We start from the raw sequence: 26,083 nt of genomic DNA, 5'->3' as shown, positions 1-26,083 counted from the left end.
AAATTTGGAATCTTTTCAATTTAGAAAGTCATTTCAGATGGAAAAAACCGTAGATTTCTCTTGGAAATATATAACCCACTTTACTATGACTCGGCCGTGTATCGAACCCGGAACCTCCCGATTACTAAACCTGATTGCTTCACTGAAATACCACCGCCTCTATCCACTCGGCCACAGAACCGGTATAATTCAATTTATATTCAATTATCCTTCTTCTATAGTTGGGTAGCAGGTGGAGGTAGAGAGAGGAGGGGGATGGGAGGGTAGGGTAAGGTAAAGGGGTGAGAGGTTATATATGAGATGTGAGTAGAAGCAGTTAAACCCATAAAAATCATTTTTTGAAGAAAAGAGAACCGTGTTATCATAATCTTTATTTGTTTAGTTGTGAAAGTGTCTCACATTATAAGAATACAACAACAATATTTACAGTTATACGTGCTGTGTGGTATATTAGTCGCAACAAGTTGTCAACCGAATCATGCTAAAGTCTAACTTGTGTCTAACTAATTTATAAAAACAAGGGTTGAGAGAGGGCAGTCTTATAGCACGTATTCTTCCTTTCTTTTTTCTTCTCCTTCTTTCTATTCTCAAAGTTAATATAACAAATCCGGGTGGTCCTATAAATGGTTGAAGCGTGACTTTTAGGAGTTTAACACAATCGATTTTATCATTTTATTATCCAATTGTTTATAATCATAGATGAGAAGCAGAAGACACTCGTTGCCATTGTCGGGTTTTTTGTATACCTTTGTACATTGTTGTGTACTTTTACCAATATATACCTTCATCAATTATGTTCAAAGTCTGGATAATTTTTCACAAGTGTTAAAAACAAAACCAGACTGAAGACACTCGATGTATGACAGAAATGTTAATTCAAAGTTGAGAAACAATGAAATGACTAACTTAGTGGAAATACCAGTTGAAGCTGCGAGAAACGTTGTTTCGTTATTATATATATATATATATATATATATATATATATATATATATATATATATATATATATATATATATATATATATATATATATATGAAACTGTATTGAGTTGGGAAATCCAGAGGAGGGAAAAAGCTTCCAGCCTCCACCGGGTTTCGAACCCGGGCCTCCCGTTTTATATATTATTATGCATATATATATATAGGAATAACGGGGGAAAACTGTATTAAACAACTATGCTGCATTTAGAGAAAGGCTGGATCTCGAGGGAGATACAAAAACTAAATTAAGTGAATGATTGGAAGTAAAACAACCAATGTTTGCTGAATATAAATATATATGTTGTGTACATTGTGAAACATATGATCTGTCACATTATACGTGTTAGTATGAGCTTCATAGATGTTGTTCAAAGGTTGATGATTTTGGCCAGGACTCTGTTTTGAAATAGCACCCTCATATTTAAACAAAATAGTTACAGTACAAGCGTTCAGAGTAAGAAACCGTGGCGCTACTCTTCAAATTTTAAGAGCCGGGAACTATATCCTATCTTGGAGGAACTCTTTGAGTACATTGACAAATGGTATACTGAGATGGTATGCACTGGATTACATTCATAATGAAAATATACAAAATAATCTTAAAAGAGAATTGGAAACAGCTCGATTTTCATAGTTTTTGATATCATCACTTAATTAAGCAGTGTTTTCAGTGACGACTGCGGGCGGACTGGCCTCCCAGTTTACCGGTTTACCGGTTAAGATGCCTAATACGCTAATTTCCCTTGATTGGAACAGATGTTATAGTTCGGTCGATGCACCAAGTGCAACGCTTGCTTGAAGCACCGTCCCGGATGTTATTTAAGCCCCATTACACCACTGATAACTCAGTACACGTACAGATTTTGACAATATTTGCTGGATTATTATAGAAAGACTATCCCACCGTTACCGCTTCTCCTCACCAAAACCCAATTGCTGACAATTACGATGATTCCACAAACTGAAGAATTTCATATGCCGAATGTTGCTTCCAATCCGTGTCGTTGTCTGTATATATATATATATATATATATATATATATATATATATATATATATATATATATATATATATATATATATATATATATATATATATATATATATACTTTAAATGGATTGAATCAAATATGCCCCAAAAAAGTCAACGACCACGTTGTATGATTAACATGGCGTCATCTTTATTACGTTATGACGTCACAATATTACGTCACTAAACTGTCATGTTGTGTTGGATAATGTTTATGTTTTTATCATGTGCACGTCACAATAACTTACCATCTTAATATATTTATATATCCTTCATAATCATTGAATATTTCCCTCTCTTTTCAACCTAAATTGGGTCCTATTTTTACAATAACAATCATGACTATTTTGTTCTTTTACCAAAATTGTTTCCCCAAATATAGTCAAACTTAGTCGCCAAGAACACTTACGCTAACTTTGAAATATTGACCGTCGACTTAATATAATGTAACAGCCAGTTACCCAGACCCACATTACACGATAATCAATACTATTATCTTTTATGACATAGTTTTGTAATCTGAGAGGAAAATCGACAAAAACCATTCATTAGCTACCTAATTGAGAGTCTTCAAGCAATGGAAAAAACCAAACTCGTTCCAGCATTTTAAGTTTGACTTAACAAGATTTGTCATTTTCTGTGATGTAAAGTCGTGAAGAAACCAGTTCGGTTTAAGTTCATTGAAGGAAGGCCTTAAAGAGCTTCTGTATGCCAAACAAAAATCATCGTTGTGTTATTCCCACAAATAAACAAAGACCTACCTTAATAGTTAGGCGAGGATCCAGGGGTAGGGGTGGGGTGTTTACACCCCTCTCTTTTCAACCTCACACAAACATTCGAAAAGAGAGGTTATTAGCGGAGCGTTGAATTATATCTTATTATAAAACATAAATGTGCCTCAGAATACCCCATTCCCTACATGCCCTGTATTGGACACCATAGTCACAGCACCCCGTATAAAATCATTACTCCGTCCCTGACGATTAAGCATCAGAATAGTAAGGAGGGATGGGTATATAGTATGGGGTGAGGGAGGGGTGTTCATAATGTGGAGGTTGTGGTACGTACGGTAGGGAAGAATCCACCACCACTTGTGTGGGGGGGGGGTGTCACCATTGACTTTGTATGATTGTGCTTTTTCGTCTTTGTTTCTCCACCCCCCCCCCTCCCTCCGTTCCACCTACCCCTATTACTTTACTCAGAAATAGATGTTTAAGGAGATTTCCAACAGTCTATGTGAATGAAGGCTGGAGGAACGTAGGGCTATTGGGTATGGGAAGGGGGAGGGGCTTGTGGTTCATTAATATTCAACCACAAGTGTATTGGTAGGCAAATTCCTAACTCGAACCGGTGAGAATTCTCTCTTTAATATTCTCCACATTGAGAAATGTCTATAATATATTGGGGATCATCCTTGTCGCTCTTAGTTACTTGAAGAGAGCGGGGTGGGTATGGAGGGGTGGGGGGTTGAAAAAGATGATGTTACGAAGCAAGCTCTTATAGAGTACATTACCTTTTAGAGATAAACTTGAATAAAGTGAGATTTGTAACACGCCTCCTGATTATTGGTTACATATAAAACAAATAAATAAATAAACAAAATAAATAAATAAATAAATAAATAAAGTTTATAACTGGCCAGACTAACACCCCCAACCACCCCCTCCCCCAATTGTCTACCAAGTTTAGGTTTATCAGAAATTCACTTCATGAGTTCGTTTCGATCACCATTCCATTGTCCAGACAGCTTTCTTAACAGCCATCATAAACAAATAAAGATATTACTTGAAATTCTGACTTCATTATTTGAAATAGAACCTTCTCATCAAGGAACTTGTTATAAAGATTTGAGTACCAAATTCCATCGAAAAATTGACCAAAATCGACTAAACAAGATTACTTCCTTAAAGACGTCATCATCGTATTGAAACATTTACACCTTTGTTATCGTTATTTTGAAATAGAACTTGAGATTTAAATATCGAATTGCATCGATTTTTGTTTTATCAAAATCCACTTAAAATTGCTTCTCTAAAGAAGACTTTATTGCAGACACTATATGACCTTAGTAATGAAGCTATATTGAAAGCTGTAGTGTTTTCTTTCAATTTCAAATTCATTTAGATACTTATCTTATCCTGTTTCCCAAAATTATGTTAATATTTTCCTAAATATTCATGTCTTCCCCTTTAACATGCAGAATGCCAGGTCAGCTGCCGCGTACCTGTTTAATACAGAGATAGAGAGAAAACGAGAGAGAAAGTATGAAAGAAAACACAAAAACAAAACAAAACATAAAAAAGGAAATGAGAAAGAAAGAAAGAAAGAAAGTGAGGGAGAGTTTTGAAGAATCCTCATAAGGCCAATGAACGATATTCTTCATTTAAAAAGAATGTCACTTCGTTACGGGTGACAGGTACTCGAGGTACAACGACGAACATGACATGCGCGTTGTCAAGACCACAGATAATAGAAAAGACGAGATTTTACACAAATTAAAAGTGAAGCACTGTCAAAAAAGTAGCCCCGAGGCACAAGAAGAGAAGAAAAAAGGCTTGTTAGCTAAAGATACATGGGATGAGATACATAGAAAAGAATATTATAGGCCTATGTGTATATAACAACAAGAAGAAGGTGAAAAAAGAAAGAAAGAAAAAGAGTGTGTAAAGTTTGTATACATAGATGGATAGATTGCTGAGAGTGCATGTATGGGCATTAGTATTTAGCTTAGGGGCGAAATATTATCATTATTAAATCTATGGCGTTTCGTGTCGGGGGGGGGGGGGGGCACTGGAAAGAAACCGCCGAGCGGTCATGTAAAGCGTTCTCCTTCCTGTTTCTTAGTATACGTTACAGCTGAGTTTGAAGGTTATCATCGAAATGAAGAATTGACTGATTGGTCATGACAGTTACTAAAGTAATCCTCTTACATTCTCATCTGTATAAAAGTGAACGAAGCGAGCACATTAGCGTCAAGACCGTTCAGGCTCGTCATCAATGGGGGACTAATGGAGTATTAGAGGGCAATCCGGTCTTGGCGATTAATCGCGATTAAATCGCCAACATAGCTCAAAACTTTGTTTTTTTGCCTGGAGATTATTTCCAAACTTGTTGTTTTATCATATTATAAAGGCATCATTTTATTATTCTTTTAGTTTTTGATTTGCGCTTTTGTTTTTTTTTAAAGTCTAGTTTGGTTTTTGTTTGACGGTGACTTTTGTTAAGTTTCGAAGAGAATCAATTTGAAAACTCTCGTAACAATGTAGTTAATAAGAACTAAATGCTTGAAAAGAGGGGAAAAATTGAACTTTTTTGGTGCAATGTGTTTGCTCATGGCTTTATAATTTTATATGAACATTGCCTATAGGCGACAACAAATGTAAGTAGGGCGCGAGAACACACAGGATTTATAAAATAATTAATAAGCTTCCGAGATACGGTATTCACACAAAACACCATTGATTGCTCATTTGTTTGTTTGTTTTTGGTAGGAAAGCAGTGTTTTCTGCATTGGATGTAAACGATAATTCACAAGTTTGGGAAATATCGGAAGTTCAGAGCTTGCAATTTAAAATATTACATTTACATCTGAAATGTGTGTTAACAGTATATTGCTTTATTATAATGGTTGAAAATTCGAATCAAACACAACTTACTCCAATTACATAGATATAGCGTATCGTCAAAATATGAATTAAGAATTTCACACACAAGAAAAACGGTACTATTTACGATAATACAAAACATCTCATTTTTTTTGAGGGGGGGGGGTGGGCAAGAATGTTTCCAGGAGGAACTTTCGGGCCGGTCTTTGTTTTCTCGTTTCTTCTTCTGCCTATATTTCTTATTGTTGTTGATGTGTTTGTTGATGTTGTTGTTTATTACATAAGGTTGTTAAGAAATGGTCTCCAATCAAGCGATTGAATAACTATCATATATCGATACTGTTTGCTAAATAGGAAAGGTTTTGATGGTTTCTTGTTATTGCTATAGCAACCTTGTCTTAGAACATCTGGGGCGGGCGGAGTGGGGAGGGGGTGTGATCAGCATATGACTTTTCGGCACTATACGATGGTAATTTTACTGATCAACATTTGTGTACCTGCAGTCTATAAAATACAAACGGCTGTTGTAACTAGCCTAGCAGCCAAGCCATGGTGGGTCAGGTCCGACGGTTATGGTGAGCCTAGTGTACTGTGCAGTATATGTCCAGAAGTCGAAATATGTCAAATTAATTTGATATATGTAGTTTCTCGTGCATGCTCTGATTGGATGAAATTGACGCCTAGTGTGTCATAAGCTCTGAAATCGGCATACGTCGAATTAAATTGACATATGTCGGTTTCTCGTGCTCTCATTGGACGATCATTTTCACGTGTCATTTTTTATAGTGCTCTGACTGGAGAAGAAATCGACATCGCCAGTATTTTAAGCTTGCCCATTGCCCAGCCCCCCCGCCCCCCACCACCCACCACCCACAGTAAATTATTTTGCTCACCCAATAAATCCCTTTGCCTACATATTTTCACTTTGGTATCAGAGATATGTGTGAAACAACCAAAATGTGTAGGGGACCGATGTCAACAAGTATATGTCAAATTATCATTTTCATATTTGTAATAAATGAAGTTGACTTTAGCTGTAGTTACTGTATAGTATCATAGATTAAATAAAAAAATTATTTATGATCATTTATTAATTATTATTTGATTACGCCCTATATTTTTGGGCAGAAAAAAATCGCAGCAGCAGTAGTTTGCTGGACGATGTTGAAACCACACTATTATATAATCGGAAAATTCAATGTGGCTCACCCAGTAAATTAGAAAAATAGCCATCTAGGAACTCAAAGTAGCTTTTCAATTTGTCCAAATGGCACAGATTAGGCTGTAACTAGTCTCACCAGCCACAACATCAGCCTGAATTGTTATATGCAAATTAGACTACAAACAAGATTACAAACATGCAAGACGAAAAGTAAGTATATACCCTCAAAGTGAAATAAACATACTTTGAATATTACAACATCCGTACGGAGTAGGCACATTTGAACTCCGATTGGCTGTTTGTAATGACGTCACAGTAGAATACACTTACATTGAGCGGCGTATAAACGAAAAATATCTCCAAAGAATAAAGCTTACTAACCATCAAGGACGTAACCAAGTAAATCTTTTTTTTTTATAGTGCAAATAAGGATACTTTTTTCACGAGTTCTCCCTGTCAACACATTGAATAGGCCTTTGAAATCAATAGACCTACCACTAAATGGATGTAAACGGCCATGCATACTTACATCACAGCAGGTGTTAGTACCGCCAAAACATTTCGTATCAGGGAGGCCGTGTGCCTTACGTGATAACAGGACATTTCATCAAGTCCAATTTTTTGGGGGGGCTCAAGCCCAACGAGTGACCGGCCAATGTTATTGAATGGTGCTTATTTATCAATACAATACCAGCAAACTGGACTTCAAAATGATATCTATCATAATATTGTGGTAACAAAAAAACCATCCGTGGATTCTGGAAGAAAATGACACCATCTTATGCAAGACGAGATTCAATGCGGATACATTATATAGCAGAATTATATTAACTCTTTCATACAGTGTCTTTGATGCAATCGCTTTAACTTGTTAACGTGGGGGGAGAGATCTCGCTTCAACACGTCGTATACCGAGGTTTCATAATAAAACGGCGAATATTTTCGTAGGCGCAAACCATATTTGTCGAGCAAACACAAGGACCGTTATATTGAACTGGATGAAACTGGACTTTTATTTCGTGTTATAGCCCATTGATAATTCAACATATTCGATACCAGAAAGAAAGTTTTTTACTTATAAAACGACAGAAGGAACAACGAAAATTGTAAAGGACGCTGGAGAAGTGGACAAGAAAAAAAAACTGAAAACGGATATTTCGAAAATTCAGAAAGCAATCTTTAGTCTAGTCTATTCTAGTAAAAATTCCTTTGGTTTATACCAAAACACAAAATTAAAAAAATTGCCAATTCTCTTTTAAAAAGTTAGGAACTATTCACTTTATCAACTAGTTATCTCATAATTGTTTTAAATTTATTTTTTCTTGGCTTGGTTTTCTCCCCTCTACCAACTCGCGTGTGCATGTGGCTGTCGAATCAGTAGTAACCGATCAAGTGCAAGTGGCATTGTACGTTTTGCATCAGTTTTTTACACTCTCTTATAGGTTGGACTGTGTGGATCGGCAATTAAAACGCACAGATGTTTACCAATTTCTGGTCTGGTATATAGCATACGTTATCTCCCTAATGCATAATTCAGGACATAAACAGAGGTCTGGGTTTCTCAACTCTGTTCGGCCGGCCATTGGTCTACAGGGAGACAATCTATACAGACCTTTATGTATATACACTATAGCTTATATAGACTTTAGACGTACCATAATACCTAAAATAATTTCCCAGCGCAAAATTCATTGATAAAAAAAGAGGAGAAACAAATTATTGGCACTCTCGCGTCTCATTTTTATTCAACCAATCAGCGCTACTCATTTGTGGTTTTTCTTTTTCTTAGACAAGTTTTCTTTTGGTAATTAGATGTTCGGACCGTGGAAGGATTTTTTTCTTTGGTTTTTCTGGTTTGTATTACAAATTGGAAGAAGCCCTCGATTTGGAGAAAATTTAATCAATGAGCGAACGATTTGCAGGGAATTTTGAGATAAACGATTCATTTGAGGAGCATTGGAGATCATTTTCTCTGGCAGTCATTTGGTCTTACGTTCACAGGATTGAAACACACCGTTTTTTTGTATCAGTCATTTGGCAAAGTTTGTTTCCGATGGCTTTAGATACGAAGATCGAGGGAATGCCTGCAACGTAAGTTGTCTTGCTGAAATGTTTGGCTTTTTCCTTTTTTTCTTCCTCTTATTTGTCTTCTCAAGTTTATCGTTGTTTTTTTTTGTCACCCCTTAGGTATAAGATTAGGGTCTAGAAAGAACACACGCTTTTAAAAATGACATTCTTGCCATTGTTAAGAAGTATACAGATCAGTTTTTCTTTAAAACAATTTTATTCGTTTTATCATTTTATATTTGAAATATTGGTCAGAAGAAATGTTTCGTTGATTTCAATTATTAATTTCAACATTTTTAAATGGAAAGGTAAAATGTGTTTCAGTTGAAATAAAAAAAAAATAATTATGTAAAAGTTAACTATATTCTCCTCCTAGCTTACTTTGAGAGTTTTCTTCAAATCCTTCCCCTCCCCTCCCCTACCTCCCCTTTTTATAAATTATTTGGTTTTATTATTTAAAAGGCTTCTCGCTGCTAATTATCGTATGGTTTATGGTTTCATATAGGTTTGAACTGAAATATTTGAAAATGAATTTAATGTATCAAATCATAAATTTGAGCCCCAGTTTTTACTTGTCAATTAAAATAATCATAGTTCCATAATTTCGAGAAGGAAACAAAAAATAACCAAACGTTTTTTTTTCTGCAATAACTATGCAAATGTTTAGAAAATTTTAGTGTAAAGAAGCGGAATATAGTCAGATAGCTTAATATTCGAATGTATTTCTAACATTTCAGTAACAGGTCTTTTTGTTTTTGCAATCAAAAAGCAAAAACTAAAATAAACATAGAAAACGAAAGAGAAAAAGGAAGGTTTGTTTATATCAACATTAAATTATGACCAGGTTTTATAGTTATCTTTGTGTTAAAGATATAGTGTATAAGGTGACGAAAAGTTTTTATTCAAATGTGCTTGAAATAGTTGTTCATCAAGTAACAGATAATAATTATAATAATAATAATAATCAGGCAGTTATTTCGCTTGAAATAATTATTATAAACAAAAAGAAATGAAAGCACAATAAATTCGTTCCATGTTAAAATGAGACATCGTCCTTCAACATGAGTGAGTATACGGAACTGACTCATAAATCATTTCGTTTTGTTGGAGGTTTCCAAAAGAAAACAACGTCAAGGTATAAAAAATAAATTTATGAATCAAAACGGATCGTAAAAAAGTACCGTAAAGTATAAAAAACTGAACAATATCGCTGTTACAATACATTTACAAGGTAATAACAAAATACTTTTCTTTGTAAAGAGGTATATTTTACCTTTTCAAGAAGTCCAAGCTATATATACAGGCAGGCCTTTTTGTATTAATACATTTTGTATTCGAAAATGTCTGGTGATTTGAATAACTTTTATTTATTTCTCTCTCTTTTGCTCTCTCTTTAAATAACTCTTCTTGAACTTAGAGGTACAAATGTAATGGGTTTATCAATTGAAGCTGTTTCTTCCACGTAATGATTCAACTTTAATGGATTTAATTAAGAGGGATTAAACTCACAACCTCTCCATACTCCTCACGACATACAATAGCTAAAGCAGTTTTGTTCGGACTCAACAGTTCGTCGCAAATCACCACCGGGCGGTGCCCGTTGGGGCTATTTAAGTACTGCCTTCCATGTTCATACCGCGACCAGTTTTATATAGTCTACAAGTATAAAGAAGAAAGTTTTTAATTGCGTCGAACGATGTTTTGATAATGATAAAAATGTGAAAATTATAAGAAAGAAAGAAAAAAAGGTTGTTTTAACTAGCACATTATGTCGTGCTTTCTCCATTATTACATGACGATATCATAAACAAAGGCATATATATACTATAAATATAAATATCATACAGCCTATTGTGCCGAGAGACTTTGATTTACAATCAGACTCTTCACAACGTTAGAAAATAGACCAAATCGAACTGAAAATTGAATGATTAATTAATAAAAATGTTAATTTAAGAACCGAGTTAAAACAGAGACGTCAATATTCCTTGTATTTCGATATTACAAGTTTAATTCAGTTGTCTAGTGTTGCTTAGAAACAAAAAGAAAACAAACAAACTATAACAATTGATTAACCTTACATACTATAGATTGGAAGTGATAAAATTTTGTTCTAATTTTTTATGTCTGAGTTACTTGGAAAAAAGCAACACAAGAGATAACAGCTTATATATCTAAGATACCCTTCAGATTAATAAAGTAAAACCTCTATATATATAGGGTATTGAAACGAAACTTGATTATTTAATGTTAATATGATGTATTACCATCTAATTTTAGTATCAAATAATTTCTTAAATTTACCATTTCGTTTTAACAAAAACGCAACATATTGCCATAAAAGTCACGCGTTGTATCAAAAACACAATCCTATATAAATCTAAACAAGAATGATTGAAAATTGATAAAAATGAAATCTCATCAAAATGTCAAATCGATGCTAAGATTGATCTGAGAAAGGTTACAATTAATGGCAATAATCTTAATGAAAATGAACTCAGAAGAAATAGAGAAAATGTTTGTAAAAATAGAAATGTGAAATAAATAGAATGATAAATAAATGAAGACTTATTTAAAATTTATATTTTATATTAAATAACGTATTGTAGTTCACGTACGTCAAGGTCTGTGTATGACGTCAAGTTATGAATAGTTTTGTTTTCTGTTTCTTTTTTTAGAACCGAATATCATAAATTTATTTTTATTGGTAAAATGTTGTATATCAGAAAGAGAGAAAAACGTTCTCTTACATATTGCGCAATGTGATCTACAGTATTATTGCTGATGTTGTTGTCCATATTAAAAAAGTACAGAATGATGGAGAATAAGATTTTAAAAAATGATAAATTTTGCGGTAAAAATATAAAGATAATCAAGATTCCCGGGTATATTCCTTTTACTAAAGAAATAAAATATAATTTGTTATTTATTATTTGTGAGTTTGGAAGTACTTCGATACAAATACAACATAGCGTTAAAGGGAAACTACATTTTACAAACTTACAAAAATGGTTTTATTTTTGAAAGATAAATAATAAAATATAGAAAACACTGATGCCAGTGGTTAAAATTATTTTATGAACATTAAAGAGGAATAAACTTGTAAAATTTGAAGTATTTTTTGGGCTCCACGAAAAGATAGATAATGCAGTAATATTACTTATTGTTTCAATCCAAAATAATCTAAATAAATGTCTAGACAAAATGGAATAAATGATATAAACTTTCCGTTTTATAAGAGAACTTGAGGTATTAACAAACAAACTTAAACTTTTATTTTCTAAATTAATTTTTCTTTTTTCATTCAAAATATAGATTTTAAAAGTTCATATTACTTTCCTGACAGGAAATTTGAGCTATTACGCCATCATACCTTGTAAACTTATAGAAACAATATATTTACGAAGTAAAAGAAGCGACAATTATATGTTTGCCCAATTATTGAACGAAATTGCAATATTCTTTTTTATCATCATTATTAACATTATCAGGTCCCCTTGTTACACATTAATTTTCATGCACAGTTTATCCATTTATGGATGTTTTGATGATAACTTTCAACAATTCGATATTCAGCTGAAATGTCGTAAAATCATTAACCACAAAAGTCTTAGAATGAAGTAACAAAATAATCAACAATCAATTTGTGAAAGAAGAAAAGAAAACATGAATATTAATATATCAATTTCAGTAATGTAACGTTGAACAATCTATGACGAATGATGTTTCATAAGATATGTCCAAAAAAAGAAGTTCGAAATGAAAGTCCAGATCGTAACTATAACCAGAATAAACAATAATTGTAACTTGAACAAATTCCTCACTTTTTATCCCTTTTTTTGCATTTTTTACTCTTTTATATACGACGTATAAGAACAGAAAATACAGTTTTGTTTATAATTATTTCATTACAAACATACAAAATGTCTTTTTGTTGCTTCAAAAGATAATGTTAAACTCAATAAAATGATTTTTTTTGATAAAATTTCCTTATTTAATAAGCTGTTACATTTATGGATACTTTTATAGATTGCTTATTCATGACCTTTGGAGAATATTAAAAAAAATGCTTTACATTTATCAGGTTATTTTATAAAAATTAAAATTAAAATTCGAAGAAATTATATCTATGCTGTATCATAATTGAGCAAAACTCCTAACACAGTATTTTAATCACAGTATGTATTTGCCGGTTTAGCTCAAATATGACGTTTTACTTCAAATTGAGAAAAAAAGTCTAATTTTTTTGGAAACTTGTAGAAATACATCCTTCAATGAATGTCGTGAAAAATAACAAGCAAAAACGACTCTTTCCTGGTGTGAAATTTTGAGGAAAAAATACTTGGGCCAGTGAGACTCACAAGTGTTCCAATATGCTGATTTGGGGAATTTTGTTTAGCCAAACAAACAAACAATTATATTTATATTATATTATTTAATGTATAGTTATCATGTCCGCTATGAACTTATTTATTTATCAACGTTTAGTATCGTAACACAAACTTGTGGTAACATTTTGTTATGGCTACATACTTTAAGAGCTACTGAATGATAAAATGTCAATAAAAGAACATACAAATAAATTAAATAAATAACAAATAAATAAATAAATAATAAAACGGCAAATGAAAAGAGTGTAGGCATATACCGTACAAGCACTGCTTCTCACAAATGCGATATTTTATTTATTAAAATGTAACATGTAAGATGTCAAAACTTCTTTTAATTGATGCTGAGAGAACGTTGTAGAAGAAAATTAACAAGTCGTTCTACTTACCTTTGTCAATTTTGGTCTTATGAATATTCAGTTCTTTTGTATAAGAACCGAAATAATATTAAATACATACTCCATAAAGAATGTCATGAAATACAATATATTCTAAGCCTACGGTTTGGTTGCTGTTTTGAATCATGACATAATTATAATGTATGGCCTGTCACATGTATGTAACGGCAAGTGCTACACTCACACCATGATGTTTTTCATAAAGTCTCATTATAAATGAAAATTTCAATGTGAATTTCTCGCGATATGCTTTGGAATTGTTGATATGATACTGAAGGGACTATAAAGAAGATCGCTTCTCGGCCTTTTGGCTAAGATCATGTGTAGTATATGTTCCCTTTCGAGGGGAATCGTGTTACAAACCTGACGATGATCACACAGTCACAGTCCCGATGCAAGGGGCCTGGGATTGTGAGCGGTAGTTTGGTTTTCGTGCCCAGGTTCTTTCCTGGGTGACTTTTCTTAAAAAGTATAAAGTTTACTTTTAAATGATGAAAAGAAGAAAAAAAAAAACTCATTTGCTTTAATGATAACGAACCTGTATTCGCGCTTGTTCATCTTTCGTCTCTAAGGAAAACTGGGTAGTCTCGCGGAATCAGTACACGGCATAGTGACTCATAAATTTATTCTATGAAACTGTATATCAGACCCCCTATGCTACAAAGATGGCATGCACTATAGTTATTTGCGTGGAAAACGAGTATAGATTTCTTGGGAAGTGCACTATACATAAATGTTATGTATAACTTTAGAACAGGCCTGACGAAACGCAACAAGTTAATTGACTGTACAGTATACAGTAAAATCATAATTAAATCTCCCTAATATTTATCAAACCGTAAAAACTGTTTCAACCGAGACGCGTGTCATCTCTTGATATAATTATATAATTGAAGTGTGAATAACATTGAGGATCTTCTCCTGCATTGTATTTTGTCTTTCATCTTTCAAATAAGAGTCATTTTATTCCAGTTTCTTTCTTCTTTTCATTGAAAGTATCTTTTCAGCTGCCATTTAGGGTTAATTTTTCGACAGTCTATGATATCGTTTTTTTCTCCTTTAAAGTATAAATTTAGGCAGGATTTTAGTCTCAAAGGAAAAAGAGAAACATTTGAGTACTAGTAAAGTTTTTTTTTTACTGCTATTATGGTTTTAAAGGAATTCACTTTTCATATATTATCAATCTCTGAATGGCCACATTTGATGGTGACGTCAGATCCTCAGTACATGCCTAAATGTTTCATAGATGCTAATAACTCAATAATAAATCAATCAAAACATGTTTCTTGAATTCATATAAACAACAACAAGCACATTTGAATGACACTCAACATCATTTATATCCTTCACAAATGTGTACTAAATTGTAAACATGTCATTTGAGGCCATAAATGTCTAAATGTTATCCCATTGAGTTTTGTGTTCATTCTGAGGTAATGACCTAATGGTATGTGTATTACTGGCTAGTTAACCCTTTATTGATGAACCTTAGCAGTTTATAGTGTCATTTCGCAACAAACAAAAACAAAAAATGAAAGTGTTGTAGGAATATTTCCGAGACTGAAAGCAGTGGTTGACAAAAGAACACAATTAATTTTGTGCCTATACAGTTGTTCTTTAAAAGAAAGATACCATCCCTCCAAACATAATCTCTACTCCTTTATACGATTCACATTAATCGCACCAGGAATGATACAATCGAGGTGAATACTTCTAATGGTTTGAAATGTAAAAGGATGGGGAGGGGGGGGGGGGGTAGCATTATGCGAAATTTGTGGGACACAATAAAAAAAAGGATCATAAATGATTTGTTGGTCACAAAAGTTTCTTGGACTGAATTCGTTTTTTACCTCTAATCAGAAGCAAACACGTGGCTATAATCGCAAGTTCCTGCTTTCTTTCATATAGATGTACAACCTCATTTGCATATAAGAATCGGGCACAAAAGTTTGCTAGTGGTAAATGTCAGTACCATCCGATATTGGCATTACAAATATACTAGAAAAGATAGTTAATGTTTTCTTGTTGGTACAGCTGTCATGAGAAGTTCGCTATCAAGTGGTACATAGGCTTAGTTTTAGTAATAAACCGCGGTTGACCGATACTTCTTTGGATAGTTAAAACATCGTAGAATGAGTTTGGCAGCACAATTGGTCTTCCCTCATTTGCGTAACTTTATGTTTACATTTGGGGGGATGAGGGGGGAGGGGGTGGGTTGGGTGGGGCATCTGTTAATTGATCGCTTTGCAATACCAAGAATGTATTTAGTTTAGCTCCAAGTGAGTGTGTGATGTAATTATCAAGTACGAGTCCCAAAAAACCTATTCATGGCAGACGGAATATTAACGTGTATTGGTTATATGTATATACCTTGATAAACCAACCTAATGTCATCCCTCCAAAAAGACTATCCACGGTATCTGTAAACGACTATTTAATTTCACAATAATTGTAACAGTTTTATTGACACATTGACTGTGGTTGTATTAGTGTTAAAATGTTACGGTAAGCTATTCTTCATATTCAGTTATATAGTTAGTTTGTTTGTTAGTTTGCCGGGATTATTAATACAGACACAACGAATTTAATTGTTTTATTAAAGTAGCCATAACAATTGTAGTAAATAAAAAGTAAACATTGGCTAAAGATCACCATGGTAAGGAGGTCAAATAAACAACAACTGTAAGCTTGTTATACAAACTTATTTAAGCCTTGATAATAAGGCGTTAACTGCTCATTAATATTCCCACCATGATCGTATAAGTTAATGAAAGTTAATGAATATATCCTGCTTTACGTTGACACGTCTGAGGATCTTTATCAATTAAGTTGTTATATAGAATTGATTTTGAAAATTTCAAGAAACAAAACCAAGAACGAAATAAAGCAACCCCCCCCCCCCAAAAAAAAAAATAAAATAAACAGGTTGGTAGAATGATATTCGAGAGACCAGAAACCGGCTTTTAAAAACAAATTAATAACGCAAAACCACCGTCTGCGACATGAGTTGCTTATGGTTTAGCCACCTTTAACCCCCCCCCCCCACACCCCCTCTTTCCTTAATGCAGTAGAATGATCTGGTTGACAGAGAAGGAGAGAGAGAGGGGGCTAGACCAATAGAATGGATGATCATTTCGTCTTACCGTACTTGGAACCAGACAGCTTTATCAATACCGATCACATGCTAATATCTCATCAAGAGTCTTGCACCTCAATATCGACACCATTATGAATTTATGCAGTTCGTCTTATCATCATCTCGCTCAGATGGTAGTACACTATTTGTAATTTCTTCCCTTACATGCCATACTGCCGTATGACTACGACGTAACCCTATTCACACCACCCTGCCAAATAACCCCCCCCCCCAGCCACCCCTTCCTCCACCAACCCTCGTGTTTCTCAGCAGATACAGAAAAAGAAAATGATTGCATTATCGATGTTCGATGTACTGTCATCGTTAATAATCTTACGTTAAATTTGTCACGAAGTCAGGTTCCCCAATCAGCTTACGATTGTAAACTCTAATTTCCTGCTTTCATCTGTGAAAGGATGTTTGGTGTAATTCATGTTGCACATTCCGTCAACATTATTTAAATTTGACATTGATTGACATGCGCAGCACGTGATTGTAATGGACTAATTTGATTGGACATATATACAAAGATAATCGACAAACTTTACATCCGTTTTATCATTTTTGTGACGTCACATGGGAATTAGTTAACAATAAGTGAATTGTATTTACTTCATGCAATAAGAAAAATCATAGAACTGTAATAGAATTGGTAAACTATATTCTAGCCAAATGTATCGTTGCTGTTTTCATGTTTGTTCATGATTTCCCAGTCAGTTTTCTGTTTTTCATTTACTAATATCATATACACAAACAGCTTATAGCTCCTATCGAAATGAAACTGGTTGTAATCCCTGGTTACACGGTTTGCAACGCACCGTGGCATCTGACTGGTACGTACAGCTTAAATGAATCACCGTCAAATATAAGGGCTGGATAGCTCAGTTTGTAGACGGTAGAGATGATAATACTGGGGGCCACTGGTTCGAATTCCGTACGGACTCAAAGTTTCTTTGCTGTCCAAAATTCACTTTATGCAAAGTTACGATACTTGTGCTCTTCTTCGCGTTTTTTCCCCTAATTCACTGATCGAAATGTTACGAAGATTTTAAAATTAATATTTAAATCTGTACCCTGGACCCTTACCCGGCGTTTTGTAAATCTAGTATAGATACTATATATATATATATACACACACACATATATATATGTATATGTATATATATATATATATATATATATATATATATATATAGGCCTATATATATAGAGGCCTATATATATATATATATATAGGCCTATATATGTATATCAATATTTAAATCTGTACCCTGGACCCTGGACCCCTATATATATATATATATATATATATATATATATATATATATATATATATATAAATCATAAATGTCATGTCAATTAATAAATCGCTGCCCTACAACGAGATGTGTTTATTACAGACGCTATATTCATGTTTACATCACGCCTGGATATATATTTTAAAGAAGCAGCAGTAAATTTAGTGATCTTTTTTTTTGGCGTTCCATGTACATTTGTTTAAGCGACGAATAAGTTATGTTCCTCTGAAGAAGGGAGGGTAAAAGAAACACGATAAAAAAGGAACTTTACTGCACGTCGTGAAATCAAATTTCCCACAACTTTTATAGTCCAATCGTAATTTCTTCGACGGATTGCAGAGAGAGACGTTTTATAGGGCAATGCACTTTCTCAAGTACCTCTTAACAATTGTTATGGTTCGTTCCAACACAAGGGAAGTTGGTGAAGAAAAGGGACAATACGTTAGTCCAGGTGTGTTTTGCTCGTACAACATGACCACAGACTGAAATGAAAAGATGTTAAGAGTTGCATAATCTTCTCCAGTAGCGGGCACAGAATTTCAAAGATGGGGTCGGTAGGGGGATTCTAAACTCACCGCTGGGATCGTTCAACCTTACTCTGATGTAAGGGCGCGAATTTGGGATACTCCCCCCCCCCCCCCCACAAAAAAAAAGAAACTTAATGAATGAATGACTACACACTTAGGAGTCAAATGGTCCATTTAATGCATAGTTAAACTTTAAAATAGTTCTACAATAAAGCTTACATGCCATGTTGTACAATACATAACTTAGCCTTAAATTCCCCGACTGACGATGGAGTAGGGGACCGTGGACCCTCCGGACCCTACCCTTTGCCCCTTCCTCCCCTTTGCCTACACCGCTGGGCTTCTGTAGGCCTTTCGCCTAAGGTCATGTGTAGTATCTCTCCCATTTTAATCGAATTGTGATATCAGTGTGGTCCAGAGTCTGTCCCGTGTGACTTCTATTTTTAACAAAGTATCCTGCTTTTTTATAACATATTTCTTGACAAACGGTGATGGATCTCCCAAATTTTGCTTGGTTTTGCAATAAATGAATATTAATTTATAATGCCATTCAATTAGAAGTTTTCACTTCATCATTAGCATTAATTGCAACAACAACCACCCAAAAGAAATTGTAATTAACACTTTTAATAATTTATTGATTGTAACATGACCAGTGCTAACCGAATCTTTTGTTACTGGGAATTTTAGTAGCAAAATTTAAAAAGCTCTTCAGTGTTGTCCCAAAATATGCTAGCATGTCCAGTAATGGTCAGCTACATTCATAGACATTCCAAGCCACCCTGAAAATATTACTCTCTCTCTCTATCGGTCTCCTCACATACTATCATCAATGTTTTGGAATAATTATAAATGATTAACATTAAAGGTAATAAATATTAGACCCAAATTTGAGCACGTTAAACATTGCTGGAAGTGTTTAACAATACTCCCCCTATGGAGGTTATGATTCTTTTACTTTTTCATAGACATTGAGGAGTTTAAATATATTTAAATATCTCTCAGTGTTGCTAACTACGTTTCACAGTTGTGGCAGTTCCATTTAGTTGCTAAAATTTGATCATTGGTGACCATTATCTGAAATTATCGTATATTTTGGGAGAGGGGAGGGGGAGGGGGAGACTGATGACCTTTAAAGCAGAAGCAATCATCATCCATATCCATCTGATAAGCATTCTACTTGAGGGATATTTCGATTTCAATGTTGGGGAAGGGAAGTGGGGGGGGGGGTTGTTTTTGTTCATCGCATTGAAGCCAAACTCCATGCAATGGCTCCTTATACAATTTATGCGCGAAATGGTGCATTCTGATGCAAATTTAGGGCTATAACCCGATCTACACGCAAGTTTGGGCTAACAAACCACTCTCAGTTTTGTTGTGCTGTGTGTGAAGGGGGGGGGGTGGACACCCCTCACACACCCCTGGATCCACTCCTGACCTTTTGACTTTTATGCTGTGCTGTGTAGACTTACGAAGTTGTTCACGATCATTTCTCTTCTATGCTTGCAATCAATTTGTAACCACGTGACTTGCAAACACAAATGTAAATTTATATCGTCCTATCATATACCAGTTGCCTTTCAAATATTATTCTTGAATCAAGCCTAATTGGAAGCTCCCAATATACTTGATTATGTTGACCTTCGCGTCCAAAGGATGAATATACCTCGTCTCACTATGGTATTATCTATCCCGTGGCGTTATTCTCTTCCTTGTACTGATAAGAAAAGCGTTTTATATAAATCCTTTCTTCAACCAACGCATTGCCTAGACGTGATGAAATGTCCCGTCGGGTTATTCGAGATTGTCCATCACCTGGGTGACCCTTAAAATTGACGAATCACACGATAGCTTTTAAAAAAAAAGAGTTTAACATTATATGCGATCCACCAATCAGATAACTCGAAGCCTGGGCTTTATGGCGCGCTCTCTATTCGAAGTTCATAGCAACATTGATGACATCATAATGACTACGGGTTGGATTTTTTACCCCTTACTGTACCTTACAATCATATCAGAAACATTTATCCAGCATAACAATAAGGAAATCAATTTCGTGCAAAATGAATTTATGCATTAATCATTCTATATGCATACATCACAGTGTATACTGGTATATAGAAAAGTACAGTGGCGTCAGTCGGGGACAACGTGATTCAGTCGGGGGGGGGGGGGGGTAACGTTAAATCTTAAATAAATTATGTACAGTTCCAAATAACAGAACAACAACAACAAAAAATAAATGTTTCTTAAATGTTTATTTAGCTTCACTAGATTTCCTAATTTGCATATTTTCTTTCTAAACGTTCAGAAATAAAGTCGGCATATATGCGTGTCCCTGCAGACAAGTGCGTATGCACAACGATTTAACTAATTCTGTATTGTTGATCAATACCGAGCATTTGTATTATAATGTTGTCATACATTGAACAAGCCTTGTCTCAAATATGGATGCCAATAAAAGTGTTTACCTCTAATTTACAGTCAACCTTAGATATGCAATTGTCTTCTTTGGTCCTCCTCATTGTGGCTGTCAATAATTCGGACTCTTATAACCGCAAGGGAAATACCATCTTGAGTTCTGTTAAGAACTGTTTTGGAATGCTAAAACTAAGGAGTCAAGACAGGGGGCTATAAAGAAGCCCTAAAACGTGAAGATTTATGCATAAAAGAAGAAGAAAAAAATCACATAAAACTTAATGGCGTAATATTACATTACAATCATCGAACTTGTGGCAGAAACGGATCAAAAGAAGCCAAAAAATCACAGACAATTCTGAAATGGCTTTACAGCTATTTCTTTTTTTCTTTTTGATAACGAAAGTTTCAAAATTAATTCATTTCATTTGCTAATATATTCGGGCAAATAACGTTTAGGCTGAATTTAAAGGAAAGACATCAAATGTTGTTCTTATATTTTCAATCATAAAGTGGAGAAAATTAGACTTTTCTATCTGCAGTAACAAATGATAAAGTTTTCTAAATAATGTATCTTTATAGTCGGACAAAATCCAACCAATAGGAAACTACATTTCAATTTTCAATTTATATTAGATTGAATTAGTTTGAAAAAGTTACCCAAATTTGTAGATATTATACCTATACATATATCTTGGTCTGTATGCAGTTCTAAGCCCAAACGCGATAAAAACAGACATCACATTGGGTGGGTATATTGGGAAAGTTGAAAAAATCTTATGGGCGAATCGACGTCGTCGTAAACAGTATATGCACACACTGCATAGCTTCTTACTTACTGATAAGGGTTACACTTATTGTATAATAGTTTTTTTTTTCACTCTCTTGTAAAGATTATTTTCATGCCCTTCAAATTCACCAACGGACACAAATATACGGCAAATCGTGTGACAAGATTTTCGGTTTCGAGTTATTGTATTGGCTTAACTTTCAGTTTGGAATTTTACCCTACACCACCACACCATGAGGGGACAACCATGATGAACGAACTCGAACACAATAGATATGCAATGTTTATGTTTACACCGTCGACAATATTTAGCCTTGCAACAAGGTTGTTAGTTTTTCACTAATTCACACTTTTTTATTTTGTGAAAGGAACAGCAGACGGCTTCTTTGCTTCTATATGTATAGTGGTGTATATATTATGTTTGCGAAGGCCTTCTATCACGCCACTTGTAGAAATATTAAATATTTCATTCTATAGGTTCTAATAGCTTTAAAATATACTGAGGCCAAGGACATGGAAAGTACATGTTATGAAAATCCTTTAAATTAATTTTTTTTTTTTAAGTTTAAATTAATCTTCTTCTTTACTGCAATAACACTTTCTATGAATTGATGATATTTTCAATATTTACTAAATTAACATAAAATATTTAACAATTTCATGTTAAATAATACGGTTTCTGATAAGGATAATGTGAGGCTTGGTTTTTCAATAAAACAAATATATATATATATATATATATATATATGTTAATGCAATGGAGGTAAACGACAAAGGCAAATGAATATATATAAATGAAAATCGTAATGAGTTGGAAAATCAAGAACAGTGAAAAAACTTTCAGCCTCCACCGGGATTCGAACCACGGGCCTCCCGCTCTGTACGCGGACACCCTAACCACTAGGCCATGGACGCCGACCGCATGTCCAGAGGCCCGAAACCGGCAAGGAAGATCGTAATTCCACTGTAGGCGTTTGTCACCTATATCGAACAACACCAGTTCTGTTCTTGGTGACATATTTTGCCCTACTCTAGAGATCAAACATGATGCTATCCAACTCGAAAATCATTTGTGACCCCTAAAGCCGGATCTCGAAAGAGATACTTTGAACAGACTTTATGTTAATGCAATGGAGGTAAACGACAAAGGCAAATGAATATATATAAATGAAAATCGTAATGAGTTGGAAAATCAAGAACAGTGAAAAAACTTTCAGCCTCCACCGGGATTCGAACCACGGGCCTCCCGCTCTGTACGCGGACACCCTAACCACTAGGCCATGGACGCCGACCGCATGTCCAGAGGCCCGAAACCGGCAAGGAATATATATATATATATATATATATATATATATATATATATATATATATATATATATATTGGAGTTTTCGTACACAGAGCAACATCGTGGACGACTTATAATACTGTCATAGCCAATATTCATATCAAGTATATATGGTTAAAACACCTTTACCACATTTACAATTTAACTGTGTTTTTCATTTAAAAGGGTATTTAGTAAAGGGAAAAAAATAAACAGTCATATATAGGCAGACTAGACTATCATACATCAAGCATATGCATCCGTAATAGGTCGGGGAAACATACGAAATGAACAGGGCCGTTTCGAACTATAATATAAAGAACTTTTATTACTGACTGTGAAAGGAAACAGTTATAGGGATATTTCATAAAAATGTTAAACCTTCTTCACCCTCATCGAAATTTTGAAAAAGAAAAGAAAAAAGAACTTGTATAAAGTGTCGATTATATCTCCTAAACTAAGCCTCTCGAAAAAGTTCTTTTCGTCAAATGTGTGTGGTGAATATTTTTTGAAACTTACACATTACTCTTTTATAGTTCGTTTAAGCTCACTGCTGGGCTATGAACAAACCTGTGATAATATTTTCGCAGAATATTTCCCTTAAGGTTTTGATGGTGTATTTATTTATTAGGCTTGTAGATTGTTAGTACTAGAAACGATTTAATCACAACTATATTAATTGGTACAACGCCCTTGCATCACTTTAACCGCTCAAAAGAGACCAATCTTTGTAAACGTGACTTGAGTTAATAACCACCCACAGTTTCTGGTCAAACTAAAATATATACTTTCCCCTTAAACAGGACAAAACTTGTTTTGCAAACTTTGAATGCCTTATCAACAATACCTGTTTGCTTATGAAATATGATTGATTTTCTTTGTTGTACTTGATTTATATTTTTTAATCATACCATACAGGAACAATTTCAAGGTTAACGGAATTTTGGATCACGCAAATTAAGCCAATTAGGCTGTCAGCTTTTTTGCAGTTTTTTTTTGTCGGGAGGAAAGGGCATTTGAGGGAGGGAAGGAAGGAAGAAAGGAAATGGGGGGGGGGGAAGGTCCAGTGGAGGGGGGGGGGTAAGAGACACCATGAAAGGGCTAAGAGATATCATGGTCTGGGCCTTTATATCGTAATAATGAGGGGCAATGTTACCAAAGAGGAATGCCAAAATACAGCTCCAATCAAGACACAACGGATGGCCTTGTTAAAAGCGTAAAACATGAATGATATATAGCTCAGTGTTTGAATCAATATTTGATTCATCCACCACCCCACCCCTGCCTTGCTGTACAAAAAAAGATGGGGGTTGTGCCCCTTGGAGTAGTATGTTTTACGCTTGATCAAGTACGTTTTCTATTAAGAGACCCCCCCCCCCCACCCAAAACAAAATAAAAAATAAAACATCAGTAAGGTTTCTATTGGAAATTCGTGTCCAAACACATAATCAACTTTTGAGCACGGGCAGACTAGAGTTGTTTTGGTCCCTCTATTAATTCATTGAGTGAAGGTTGTTGTTTCTGGTTAAACATATGACAATCAAGAAATAGTCAAATCAGTTGGAAAATGTTTTTATCGGGAATCCCCATCGCTGCTCTAATTTGATCAATTCTTTCCGTATTTTCATCCATTTTGTTTTTATCTTCACGTTCGTTCCTCATTAACCTGACAATGTTAGGGCAACACCAGTGGTGGTCTGATTACTCAACTGTGCTGTCTCTGTTTTTTGTGTTTTTTTTTATATTTTTTATAGTCTTTTTCCCTGTTTTTTCTTTCTCTTTCCGAGGAAGGCTAAGGTAACATACCTGCAAGGGTTCCTGGCCCAATTTACGGGCAGATTTGAGACAACCTTTGACCTCTCAAAACACCCTAAGGATAATACTTTGGTCGTAAGATACGACGGTATAGTGATAGTTTTAAAAAATCCGCATTTTCGTCATGAGGAGATACTATATAGCACGCGTAAAGTAGTCTATACACCTTGGAGCGGTGACATTTATAGACATCAACTGATTTCGTGAACTGATAAATGACCAAGGGCAAGATATAAACGTGCCAACAACTTTCATAAACTATGCACAATATTTTACCCTCTACGTAGATCGGAATAGATGGCGCATGTTTGCATGGTTTTACGTTGGGCGTAAGAGCGGACACTATACACGACCGGTTTGAAACACTTTTTCCATCTTTCTTATTTGTGACATTGCCAGTGAGCATTCATACAGGAGAATGATTTTTTTCAGTTCAGTTTTAATGTTTTAAACGTTCATTAAACGTCGTCCAGTATTTACAACCCTCCCCTCCACCCATCTCAACTTTAGCACTTTATTTTTAAACGTATATATATATTTTTTAATTTGGGTAGCCAAACATTTCCTAAAGATCTGTCTAGGAAAATGTAAACAATCAAATGTGGTTATACAAGGTATTGTGGGTATTTATTTAGTAAACAGATTATGCCTTACATGAATTAAACTGATATTGCGCATGTTCATGCAACACAACAGAAAACCCGTTTTACTAAGCCCATCTGACCATCTCAACCAGTCTGTATCATATAAACCTAAAAGGCTGACGCCATAAATTAACGGCCTTTGTTAAACTGCACTAGTCAGTCGTTTTATAAAACATGTCGGTGTCTCTTTATGAATCTTTAAGCCAGAAGTCGAGGAAAAAAAGAAAACACGTTTTACTGAACCCATTTTACACTCTCAACCACCCTGTTGCATATTATCCAACTCGTCATACCGCAACGACCTCTGACCATGACCATGAGACTTCACTTGTCAGTCGTTTTATATTATGTGTCTCAAAATGATTCCCTCTTTTTTGTTTATGTTTAACAGAATGCCTGAGTTAGAGCCGAAGAAGAGTCCTCTTGGTGATCGCAATAGTGTACTGAAACTGGTGAAGAGATGGAAGGACTTTATGTTGTCAGAAGACACACAGATAAGG

General features: G+C 34.5%; 1 protein-coding gene and 1 pseudogene across 3 annotated transcripts in view; both read left to right on the top strand.

Moving 5' to 3' along the window:
• LOC139962619 (thyroxine 5-deiodinase-like) overlaps positions 1 to 26,083 on the top strand; it is a 77,112-nt gene that overhangs the window by 40,383 nt on the left and 10,646 nt on the right. For 2 of the 3 annotated variants that reach the window (XM_071962768.1, XM_071962766.1), the window contains exon 2: positions 25,975 to 26,083. This exon is cut by the window's right edge and continues 51 nt beyond it. In XM_071962768.1, the coding sequence (XP_071818869.1) occupies positions 25,975 to 26,083 (109 nt within the window). Of the gene's footprint in view, positions 1 to 7,200; positions 8,869 to 25,974 lie in introns of those variants that run through there. The other variant, XM_071962767.1, reaches the window with a different exon arrangement.
• On the top strand, positions 13,922 to 13,998 carry LOC139963302 (U2 spliceosomal RNA; annotated as a pseudogene).

This window comes from Apostichopus japonicus, chromosome 21, assembly GCF_037975245.1.
Source record: "Apostichopus japonicus isolate 1M-3 chromosome 21, ASM3797524v1, whole genome shotgun sequence".
In the NCBI taxonomy this organism is placed as follows: Eukaryota; Metazoa; Echinodermata; class Holothuroidea; order Aspidochirotida; family Stichopodidae; genus Apostichopus; species Apostichopus japonicus.
Note: the sequence above shows the minus strand (reverse complement) of the source record. Positions and strands in the feature narration are given on the sequence as shown.